This window comes from Syngnathoides biaculeatus, chromosome 23 (genome assembly GCF_019802595.1).
Source record: "Syngnathoides biaculeatus isolate LvHL_M chromosome 23, ASM1980259v1, whole genome shotgun sequence".
Taxonomy (NCBI): domain Eukaryota; kingdom Metazoa; phylum Chordata; class Actinopteri; order Syngnathiformes; family Syngnathidae; genus Syngnathoides; species Syngnathoides biaculeatus.
This window is the reverse complement of record NC_084662.1, coordinates 7,219,805-7,232,475: the sequence shown is the minus strand read 5'-3', so window position 1 is coordinate 7,232,475 and position 12,671 is coordinate 7,219,805. Positions and strand designations below refer to the sequence as shown.

At 46.2% G+C, this 12,671-nt stretch overlaps 1 protein-coding gene across 1 annotated transcript in view; it reads left to right on the top strand.

Annotated features, from left to right (window-relative positions):
* The window catches only part of LOC133496678 (exostosin-1), an 80,566-nt gene extending 74,007 nt beyond the window's left edge, over nt 1-6,559 (top strand). Inside the window, exons 13-16 of the mRNA XM_061812530.1 lie at nt 100-189; nt 3,796-3,956; nt 5,111-5,282; nt 6,202-6,559. Of these exons, the coding sequence (XP_061668514.1) occupies nt 100-189; nt 3,796-3,956; nt 5,111-5,282; nt 6,202-6,387 (609 nt within the window). The 3' untranslated portion in view covers nt 6,388-6,559. The remainder of the gene's footprint in view (nt 1-99; nt 190-3,795; nt 3,957-5,110; nt 5,283-6,201) is intronic.
* The last annotated feature ends 6,112 nt before the right edge of the window (nt 6,560-12,671 follow it).

The following is a 12,671-nucleotide window of genomic DNA, read 5'->3' as shown; positions in this document are numbered from 1 at the left end:
TATATATATTTTCATTTTTTTTTAAACAAAAATGTCAGGAATCCCTGACAGAACAACTCTCATAACGTTTTTGTTTTTTTTTGTCCTGTTCCGTTGCAGTCGATGAGTAGTCGTTTTTACCCGCACGACGTCATCGGCACCGACGCCATCCTCAGTCTGGACGAAGACGCGGTTCTCTCCACCAATGAGGTGAGTCACAACCGCTTGGCGCACATTCCGTCTCTATCCGTTTCCTTAGCCGCTTATCCTCACGAGGAGTGCTGGAGCCTATCGCAGCTGTCGACGGGCAGGAGGCACACCCTGAACTGGTCGCCAGCCAATCACAGCGCACATCGAGACAAACAACCAATCACAATCTCACCTGGGGCCAAATTTAGAGAGTCCAAATGTTAATATTGCATGTTTTTGGGACCACCCGGAGAAAAGCCACCCAGGCACGGGAGAAACGTGCAAACTCCACAAAGGCAGGGCCCGGATCGAACCCGGGTCCTCAGAACTGCGAGGCCAACGCTTTATCAACTGCAACACCGTGCCCCCCCCCTTTCCATATCTTGTAAAAATAATAATAATAATAATAACTACCATACATGTGCAAGGGAAGTTACTAATACAAGAAAAGAAGGTAGTGTGCACGTGGATGACATTTCTTTACAAAGTTACATCGCCACCTACTGCCCTGGCATGCCAATTTTCTTTTTATGATTTTTAACAATCATGTACTTTCTTAATTACGTGTATGAAGTCATTATATACATAGCACCTATGTTGTCATTATTTCTTAACTAATATCAGTTTTTGAATTGGGTTGGAATTTAAACATCTTTTTCCAATATTATTTTATTAAACAATTATTGTACATGCAAAGTTGGAGGTCAAGATCCCCCCACAACAAAAAAAAAAATCAAATTTGATTAATTGAGCTGCAACCCGCTGGAAAAATGTCAATGTCTGAAGTATTTAGCATTTTTAATGCGTGTGGGGGGGGGGGGACCCTTTGCAGCATCTTCTTAATATCTAAAAATCTTCGGATCTCGGAGAGTCATTAGCAGTCCCTCTCAGACTCAGAGTCGAGTAAACCACGGCATCCATAATGGAACGTAAGCCCGGCCCGGCCCGGCCCGGCCCGGCTCGGCCCGAGAGATGCGACGTGTGTTTAAAGCGGCAGGTAGTTTTTATCGATCGGAGCAAGTCGATGCTCACCTTTTCCACGCCGACGGCGTGACAATTACACTTTGCGGCGCGGCGAAAACAATCCCGACTCGCCGGCTCAACTTTTATACGCCGCCGGCTTGTTTTATGGTGGAGGAGGAGGAGGAGGAGGACGAAGGACGTGGAGAGAATCTCGGTTGCGCTCGATAAGCCGTCGCCCTAATTGGCCTTTTAAGGCGGCGCGCGAGGGGATTTGGGCGAAAAGGAGATGAAATGCGTGGAGCGGAATGGAATCACGCGCGACCGGCCCACTTCATCATCCGCCTCATTTGAATAACAACGCTTTGATATTTTCAAACGCAACTTTTTTTTTTTTTTTTCCCCAAATGACTTTGGCTCGCCGCATTACGTGTATGACGGGGAGAGGGATCACGTGACATTCCCAAATAGGGGTCTTGTATGGAAATAAAGCTTTTTTGTGGCGGGGACGGGGGCAGTCGGCAATTCAATTGCATGACGTAGCCGCCGCAGTTTCTTTTAGCCACAAAGTCAAGGTCACGATTTGCAAATCATTTTTTTCCATTGAGACGAATGGAAATAGCATTAATCCGTTCCGGCCTCCCAAAATAAGCCAACGCAAATGTTTGGAATTTTGCCAAGTATAAGATTATTGCTTTGACACCATCTTACGGAAACTACGTTGAAGTGTGGAGTGGAGTTTCATTGGCTTGTCTAATAGGAGAGAAAAAATATGAACAGTTATCCTGTGAGATCTGTAGACAGTTTTTGATAGGTCTCAATTTTTGTGCGGGAACACCACGCAGGGACCAGGCTGGACTACAAATATTGCAATTTCACACCAAAAAAATTGATGCCCTTTGTTAATGCAGTGGGGAAAAACGTTGGGAGAAAGCATTTTTTTTTCAATGTAAATATTCAAAAACAAAGACTGATAAACTGTCTTTTTGGGGGTAAAAAAAAAAAAAAGACCAAAAAATTTTTTAAAAAGAAAAAAAATCAACGAAAAAATAATCTGCAAACGGGTGAATCCTCGGTTGCTGAAACGCAAATATGTGGGGGTCCACTGTATTTAGAACCATGGGAAACAAATGTTCACGTGACCCCCAAATTTCCAACTGCAGTTGGGTGAAATAAAGCCGTACAGAAGATGCACGGATGGGTTTATATTCACAGTACTACAATAGTGATGATATGATCTCGTCTACTAGTATAAATGGTAACAGGCTCGTACCTTCTGCCATCTAGTGGAGGAGCACTGAAGTGTTCTGCCCGCCTGTCACTATAAGTCGCTGCCATTAAGAGACGAACAAAGACAAATTATTAGCCGCAAACAAATGAGAATGAAGTGAAATTGGATCATTGATTTTTGGGGCGGTCGGGAATCAGCGAGTCAGCTTCAGCGCTTCGGCCGCTGCGTCGTCACGCCCGCCGCAAATCGCGACCGACAGACGAGGGGCGGCGAGCGCCGCCTCCGCCGGGAAGTCACGCGTGCCGGGCGACGTTATTAGAAAGGCTTTCATCTGCGATGGCGACACGATTCAAACTGGAGCAACTTATCAATTATTTGCCGACTCGATCGTCGGCGCGCCAGCCGCAACCTTTTTCTATTGTCCGCTCGTCAAGCGGATGGCAGGAGATGAGTCACTTGTAGCCTTTTTTTTTTTTTTTTTTAATATTAATTTTAATTTTTTTAACCTTTCACGCTGTCGATCCAAAGCAGGCTGCAGTCAATCCTTGTTTTTTCCTCTCTGGGTACACAAAATCTACAATTTCGAGAGCTCATATTTCATATTTTTACAGTTAAATTTATTAAAAGTCCCTTTTTAAAATATTTCCTAGCACCTGTTCTGGCTTTCCTTTGCGCAGCTCTCCTCCAGCTATGAGCTTTTAGCATTTTTTGGGGTCACTTCTTGTTGACGTTTAGTGTATTTAGTGACATATAATGTAAACTGCCATAGACGGGCTAACGGAAATAAAGCCCACAGAATGCTCAGTTCTGTGACGATGTGAACAACAAACGTACAAAATAAAAAGGAGTCAGAAAAAAATTATTGCTAGCGTTTTCTGTTCTTTAGTCATCCGAAGCAGAAAATGGTTTACAGTTACCAAAACCAGGAGGGGGGGGGGGCGCTTTACCGAGGGCGGGAGTTGCGGCGAGGAACACAAAACAAAAATGTCCTCTTTATTGGCTAAGTAGGGCGCGTTACTCCAGAAGGGACGCCCGTCGCATTTAGAAGCAACGTCTTCATTCGGGGCACACCCGGGAGTGGTCGCCAGGCAGTGGCGGGGGCGCTCCACGTTAAGGAAGTCTTCCCGAATCTACGTGCATGCCAACGAGCCCGACGTGGACCTCGTGTCGGTGTCCCTGTTGGATTCTGATGAGGAAGCGCACGAAAGCACAATTAGTCGCCTCGACCTAGCGGGGAGGCTGACAAATGGGACTCTGTTGGACCTCGTTAAACAGTGCAGCAGTTCTTAATGTGCCGAAAGTGTCCAATGTAGTCCCCCCCCGCTCCCAAAAGTACCATCAAAGTCCACATTTGTGTTTTCAGCGGCGCTAATTGGCATACGAGCGAGACTCGGTGACGCCTTCATGTGTGCGGAAAGGTCACGTTTGCCCTCCAGGTGGATTTCGCCTTCATCGTGTGGCAAAGTTTCCCGGAGCGGATCGTGGGTTACCCCGCCCGGAGCCACTACTGGGACAGCTCGCGGTCCTGCTGGGGCTACACCTCCAAGTGGACCAACGACTACTCCATGGTGCTGACCGGGGCCGCGTTCTACCACAGGTACGATTCCGGATTCGCGAGACGTGGTCCGCCACCGCGATTGGGACCTTTTGTGACGGCTCAAACTACAAAACGACAAAAATCAAGACTGACAAACGGGCTTTTCATAGTAATTGATTTTCACTCATGCAAGTATGGTTATTCACTCCATGAACTGCATCATCTTTTCATGACACACATTTTCTAAAACCTACCAGGACGCGTCATTTTTTTCCTGCCATAAATCTTCGCACTCTGACGGAGTGCGCCAACGCATTTTTGTTGTTGGCCAGGATTCGCCACCCAACCTTTATTTTCGACTCAAAACGTGTGCTGATCTCGTTTCAGCGCTTGACAAAGCGGATTTTCACGGACCGGCTGGGCGAGACCCGCTTGCATCCCCTACCCCGTTGAAAAAATGTTCTTGATACATATATAGACTTACAGTAATTCTTCTGCCTGTCACTTTACATTGGGAATATATGAAGAAGTATGTATTACTTGTATTGCATTTTGATTAATTACAGGAAATTCGATCATAACTGGCTCAGAAAATGGACGGATGGACGGACGGGTGGATGGATGGATGGATGGATGGATGGATGGATGGATGGATGGATGGATGGATGGATGGATGGACGGACGGATGGATGGACAGACGGACGGATGGATGGATGGACAGACAGATGGATGGATAGAAAGACAAATGGATGGATGGATGGATAGAAGGACAAATGGATGGACAGAACGATGGATGGATGGATGGATGGATGGATGGATGGATGGATGGATGGATGGATGGATGGATGGATGGACAGACAGATGGATGGATAGAAAGACAAATGGATGGATGGATGGTTGATGGAAAGACAAATGGATGGACAGAACGATGGATGGATGGATGGATGGATGGATGGAAGGACAAATGGATGGACAGAACGATGGATGGATGGATGGATGATATGCTACGGGACAACAGGTCATTATGAAGCAAAAAGTCATGATAATGTGGTGTATTTTTCAAGTTTTAAACTCAGTTTAACCGTCAAAATGGATCCACGGGTCTCCCCTTAAAAACTTGGTTTAAAATGACAGGAAAGATTTTTCTCCCACGCTCGCGACTCGGTTTGAGTGTCCTTTGCTACGCTAACGATCTGCGTGGGCGCCCCCTTCAGGTACTACCACTACCTGTTCAGCAGCTACGTGCCCGGCAACCTGCTGAGCGCGGTGGACCGCATGGCCAACTGCGAGGACATCCTGATGAACTTCCTGGTTTCGGCCGTCACCGGCCGGGCCCCCGTCAAGGTCACGCAGAAGAAGCAGTACAAGGAGACCATGATGAGCCAGGTGAGACCAAGTCCGGGCACCATTTTTGGATCTTCCGGGGCCCGTTCCTCATACCTGTCGCAGTTTGAATGATTTTATTACGATTACAAGCTCAGCCGACGATAAAAGGAGCAGCGTGAAAATTATCCAAAGTACTTCCTGTCTTGGTGTTTGATGAGCGCACTCGTCCGGAAAACCATCGCCGTCGTTCATCTTTTCGCACGCCCGTCGTGTTGCAACATTACAAAACATACTTTTCTTTTAATCACCGAGCAGTCCCTCAACACGCGCGCAAAAATGACCGACGTTATTCTCTCGGCGCCTCTAAAATATCTTTTGACGTCACCGTCGCGGGAATTATGACAACATTTTACAACGCGCCCCGAGGGGAGTACGAATAATGACAATGTCGTTATGATGTCATCGGGTTTATCGCCCGTTTCAATCACCGTTTCCTCCTCCAACGCAAGCAATATGGTTTTCATAATTGCGAAACACCCTTTGTGCACGCATTCGTGGTCGCAGTGGAGTCGACCGCAAGTACCGAATAATTCTTGCCTTCGGATCCAAATCGTCAAGCCAGAAATAAATACACGGAACCACAGCCGGGCACCAACATTTCAGAGTAGAACCAGCCAGAAATGCAACAAACCAGAACCGACGTCAAAACCAAACAGTCAAGCAGACCTCGCACGCTGTCCTGTAACGAGAACCGGAAACCAGATCGAAAGCAGAACCAGAGTGAAAACGATCCTCGATCTAAAACTCGAGCCAGAACTAACACGACAAGTAGAACCAGACTTGAACGAGAAGCAGAACCAGATTTTTGAGCTTAGCCAGAAACCAAACCAGAACTCCAGTCGCAGGCAGAAACGGACCTTGGGCGAGATCTTGTTTACCCCCCTGGTAACGGTCTCGTCTTCCACCCCCCCACCCAAAGGGCTCCAAGGCGTCCCGCTGGGCCGACCCGGACCACTTCGCCGAGCGTCAGACGTGCGTCAACGCCTTCGCCCGCTGGCTGGGCTTCATGCCCCTGCTGCACTCGCAGATGAGACTGGACCCGCTCCTGTTCCGAGACCAGGTGTCCATGCTGCGCAAGAAGTACCGCGACATCGAGAGGCTGTGAACGCACCGCGGCCGCCGGCGACCCGGCTCGACCTGCCCCACCCCCGCCAACCCTTCCGGACCTTTAGACACGTAACGGATGCAAAAGGTACGCTCACGCTCACAAAGGAACGCGCGGCGGCGACGTGGGCTCCGTGAACAGAACCTTTCCTGGCGGTATCTTATCGACGAAATCGTGGACAATATCGCTATTGTACATGTACAGATGAAAATAAAATCAACATGTGATGGAAAAAAGAAGGGCTCCAAATATCACTTTTTGCTTCATATCTCCAAATAAATAAGATTAAAAGAAAATCACCGGCCACTTCATTAGGTACAACTCGGTCACCGAAATATTGAGAACACGCTCCATAAAAATATGGATGAACGGAAGCATCTCTGGGACAGTTGTGAACCGAACCCGAGAAGCAGTATTATGATTATTATTATAAATTTGGGGTGGCATCTCGCGTGTCCCCCATCCAATACCACTATCATTAAAGACGTGCAGATGAATATTAAAATATTCCCACTTTAATCGCTTCTCTTCCAACTTGAGGGGGATCCACATAAAATGGCCGCCACCTTGATCCATAAAAGAAATCTATATGATAATCAGACGTGGCCTCGCCCCCTCTCGTCAAAACGTGATTTTTTTTTTCCTTCGTCGACTTGCTGGGCCTCGTCAAGGTCGCGCCGGGAGAAAAGCGAGTTTATTCGTATACACAAAAGAAAATACAGGAAGTCGAGGAAAAGTTATTTCGACAAAATATTACAATAAAAGTTTACGACACAGGAAACAGTAAAAGTGTTTTTTTTTTTTTTTTTTTTAAAGGCATATTTCGAAACGCGAGGAGACGCTTGCGAGTATCGCGTACATTTCTATATACTTGTCGCCGTTGACCTCGTTTCCCGGACGGACGGCTCGGCCTTCGTCTTCGTTTACGCGAGGTCCAACGGAAGACGGTTCGGGCCTTGCCCGTCCCGCGTCCTGGCGAAACGTCCTCCGCGCGGTCCACACGTCCGCTTGTCCAACTGCGTTTCTCGTGAAATGTGTCGCCTCGCATTTGTCATCGCGCGGATGGAGGGGGTCCAATTCTGGTCCTAAATAGGACACATCATTGGATGTCAGGATTTGGAAGTGGGGAGTACAAAAGAGGATTTTACGGAGTGGGCGGTTTGGATTTTGTTTTGTAGAGGTTGCAGTTCTGGTTGTCTTCCTCAGCTGGTCCGAGCGTTGCCGAGTAGACCGGGAGGCTTCTTAAGCTTGCATAGAGAAACTCGCCTTTTTTACACATTTTTTTTTTTAAATGTTCTGAGTGTCAAATTTGTGATTAAGAAGGCGAAAAATAATCAAATTTAAGAAAGAACTCGGAGCAAAGTAAAAAAAAAAAAGTGTCTTTCCCTGTCCCATCCTCTTGTTTTCCTTAAAGCTAAATGTGATGTTTATTTATACACTTCATTAGTCTTTTTTGTTTTTTTCTCTCTTATTCTCTCTGAAATGTGTTTTTGTTCATGTTTTTGAGGGTATGGAACCATTTCATTGGATTTACATTATTTCCAATGGGAAGTATTGCTTTGGTTTTTGTACCACCGTAATTTCCGGCCTTTTCACACTCTTTCAATCCTGCGGTTTATGCGGCGATGCGGCTAATTTGTGCATTTTTTTTTTTCTAACGGCCGCCAGCGGGCGCTCGAGCAAAAAATGTAAGAGTGAGACCGGTGGGATATATGTGCCGAGGAAGTGACTTTTACCGGCCCTGTTAGAAGTGCGCTAGCGTTAGGACTGTGCTAGCCTGTTGCCGCTGTCTCAGTGATATTTACCAGTAAGTTTTATTTTTACCGAGCTTTGTTAGCGTTAGCTTTAGCGCTGCGCTAGCGTTAGCCTCTTTCTGTGTACCGTCTTTGCAAATATCTCGTGTTTGAATGTGGGCACTTGGGGCTTTTACACAGCTGCGGTGTATGTTTGTACCAAACGGTATTTCCTTTACAAAATATACTCGGTGAGGCTTATAACCAGGTGCGCTCTGTCGGCCGGGAACTGCGGTATTTGTTTTCTTCAGACTTTCTGAACAGATTAGTCACGGAAGCCACCGAAATACCTTTTGAAATGTGTACTTGGGCCGGTATTCCGCCTCCCTTCAAAGTAGTATACCTCAGATTCTTGGATACCAGAAGTCGCTTCAATTCCCGACCCGGACCCATTAGTCCATTTGGGTTCCATTTGAGTCCGCTTGGCCGAGGATTTGAATCCTGCCACTGTTCCAGTTCTCTCACCAGATCTCAATTCACCCCATTTTCCTTGGGGTGTTGGACTGGCAACCAATCGCCGCGTGTTGCCCGCTGCCAAAGACGGAGATGATTCATTCACGACGGGAGCCTAAATGGAGGCGTGACCGACGAGCGTCGTGCCGACGGCTTAGCAGGCGCCGAGAGATGAAAGAGCGAGCGGGCGACGGCCGTCGCGCGGACTCAATCTCAAACGCGCTGACGAAACACATTTATTGATCGGCATTAATAAAGCACAACCATGTGTCCATCTCGGGCCGTTAAAGCAACACCCTTATCGACCCATCGGCATTAAAGCAACATGTTGGAGTTAGTTACATGCGTAATATCACGGGCGTCAAACCCGAGGGCCGGGGGCCAGATCCGGCCCGCCACGTGATTTCCTGTGGCCCGCGAAGCCAAATCGAGAGTGTCCCGTGAGGCGTCGCCACAGCGTGCCATCTTTAGATGAACGCGTATTTGTTTTGGCACAGTTTTACGTGATTCTCGTAAAAATCTGTAAATTGTCATACGTCATAAATGATAAAGTTGAGATATTACCGTAATTTCCGGCCTATAAGCCGCGAGTTTTTTCCACACGCTTTCAACCCTGCGGTTTATGCGGCGATGCGGCTAATTTGTGCATTTTTTTTTTTTTTTCTAACGGCACTGGAGCGGGAAAGGTAAGAGTGAGACCGGGGGAATATATGTGCCGAGGAAGTGACTTTTACCGGTCCGGCCCTGTTAGCACAGCGCTAGCACGTTACTGCCGTGTCTCAGTGATTTTTACCAGTATGTTTTATTTTAATCGGCCCTGTTAGTGCGGCGCTAGCATTAGCATTAGCATTAGCGTGGCGGCACTAGCATTAGCATTGAACTCTATGTGTGCCGTCTTTCTTTGTAAATCTCGTGTTTCAATGTAGGCACTTGCGGCTTTTACACGGCTGTGGTGTATGTACTATGTGTGTGTTTCTTTCGGCTTGTCCCTTACTATGTACCAAATGGTATTTCCTTTACAAATGTTCTGGGTGAGGCTAATAACCAGGTGCGCTCTGTAGGTCGGGAATTGCAGTACAAGCATTTTTGTGCGACCAAACGTGAATATTTGATAAGCACGTGACCTTCGATTTCTGATTCCAAAACGAGTTCATAAATTGATGACGTAAATATGATGAGATGATTAAATATTTTTGTTCCGCAGTCGTGACGGCCCTCTGAGGGGGAACCCGAACTACAATGTGGCCCGCGGGAAAAATGAGTTTGACACCCCTGGTGGATCCGGTAGTTAAATGATGACATCATAATGATAAAACGATAATATAGTGCGGTAGCGCGTCGCTCCTTCAATTTGTGGGATGTTGGCTTTTCTCTGCGGCGGTTTAAAATACATTTTTATGATTTCTCGTTGCGGTGACATCACGGGGAAGGCCGATCTATTGATTGGGCGGCAGGAAGGACGTCGACGCGTCGCCGTGACCCACGCCGGGCGTTTTATTTGAATTTAGCGACACTTGCGGCGTTTGCAAAATCTCCTCACTGGGGGGATTTTCATTAGTTTTATTACTCATAAGATGAAGTACATAAAACGAGAAAACAAGCAGCTCGCAGTCATCGTGTTTTATGCGTTTATTTCATATTTGTTTTTTGTTTTTTTTTACTGCCGGTGGAGGTCGTCGTTTGCGGCGACGTGGCCCGTTTCACGCCGTACGAACAGCGCAGGGAGCATAAAAATGGATCGAAAAAATTGCCAAACGTGACATCCAAACAGAAGTGACAAGGAAGCGATTGGCAGCGTCGCACTGAGATACGGCTTTAAGCTGTTCTCGTCTCAAATCATCTTTTCCTATTGAAATGAATGGAATTGATATTAAACCGTTCCACTCCCCACCCCCCACTCCACACACACAAAGTAGTTTTTAAACGAGGATCTAGCGCGGTATATAAAATGTAAAGAACTGACCACTGTGCTGCTCCTTCTGGTGTGTGCACCTTGGCCACATGGGGGCAACATAATACACACAAAGTATTTCTCTGCTGATTCCGTAAATTGCCGCAATATTAGTTATCAACGGGTAAAGATAATATGACTGCGAGTATTATTGCGTTTTCTGTCTATGCGTGTTTCGCCACCATTTATGTTCAACTTGCGCCACTTAACGAAAAACACAACAAAAATGTTCACAAATTAAGTTAATTTTTCATGCTTTTTTTTTTTAATTTCTGATGACTTTTTCCTGGAACTTTTTCCACTCAGAGGGGATGATGAGGAAAAAAATTGAGCTATGAAAAATAAAAGAGGGAAGGGGCGTGCGTGGATGACGTCTTTTGTCTATGCGTGTTTCGCCACCATTTGTGCTCGACTTGCGCCACTTCACGGAAAACAACACAAAAATGTTCACAAATTAAGTTACATTTTCATGCAACAATTTCTGATGACTTTTTCCACTCGGAGGGGATGACGAGGAAAAAAATTAGCAAATGATAATAGCATAGAATAACAAATTGGAAGTACTGTGACATTTTCTCATGTTTCTAATTACTAACATGAATATGTTTTTTTTTTATGTATTTCCTGCCTGAAAAACTTGCCAGCGACCTTTTAAAGTAGCCTTTTCCTTACTCGATTTGGCCAAGGAAATTTTTTTTTACCACACCCGCAAACAAAAAGTGTCACACCTATTCAAATATTAATAATTCTGTTGAAGCTTATGTGTTTTTTGCAACATCAAAGGGAAATTCAAACAAGCCCAAGGGGATTTTTTTTTTTTAAACGGAAAATAGCGCTATCCCAGTCACGCTGTAAAACGTATTGTCATAACAAAGAGTTAAAGAGATTGTAGAATGTGGGACGTTTTGATGCATGTGACTTTGCCACCGGGTGGCAGTATAGTACAGTCATCGGGATACAAACGAAGAAAACTTTCACAACTCTATAAGCGACTCTAATCGTAATCATTGTTCACCGTGGATAAAGAACGCATGCCCTTGTGTGTTATTTAACACTGCATTCTGCCTATGTTGCTGCACCGGTTGTGTTCGAATACCCGTTGCTCAAACGTACTGTTACAATAGGAACAAAATGCATTTTCTTAAACATATAAACACATTTTTTTTTTCCCTCCTGAATCATTCTTTTGCACAATTAAAACAGCGAAAAAGCCCAAAAACGGATGCGTGGCTGAGGCCGCGGGGCGAGGGTTCGAGCGTCCTCCGCGACAGCCTGGCCCGTCAACGCCTCCTCAGAACAAATCCGCTCTTATCGGGATCTTGTACTTTGGTGGCGGCTCGCGAATGCAATTTCCCAGCTGCCCCGGCGGCGGCCCGCCCGCCTTAAACCCTCCGTGGGGAATCTAACGCTCTCATCTGACGTCTTCAAGAGGAGGCGGAGGCGAGTCGGCGTTCTTTTTCCACACTCGGCGCGACTTCGCTTCCCTTCCGCGACGTTACAAATGAGTATGATGTTTTCCTGCGCGCGTCGGAAATTGACAACGGAAATTGTTTATGGGGGTCAGTTGGGTGTCGGGAAATGGGATGTTGAGCAAGTCTAAAATAAGAAAAACAAATCAACACCACGGCGGGTGCGTGCGTGCGTCGGTGGGCTGGTGTAAATGAAACGATCAGCATAAATTGTAATTGCTTTGTGTCAATGCGGAGAAATGGAGACAGAGAAGAAAAAGTCAACAAGCTCACATTCACCGTTTGGTGAACATCAAAAAAAGTATTTTGGTTCTGCGCTCAACATAACAGATGGAATCAACACAAAACGCTGAATGTACATGAGTCAAAAATGAAAAATATGTTTCGGTAAACGTTTGCTACAATTTGAATCTAAACACCAAAGTAAGCTAACCGTCACGGATACTAACGATGCCTGTAAAAATGTTTTTTTTTTTTTTCAACAATGAAAACATATTTTGTGACAAAGAGATTAAGTCACTGATGGTTCAGTGCTACACTTGCCTGACTTTGCTGCAGCCGGCGTGCCTGACTGGCGACCAGTTCGGAGTCGGCCGGGTTGGGCTCCAGCGCCCCCGA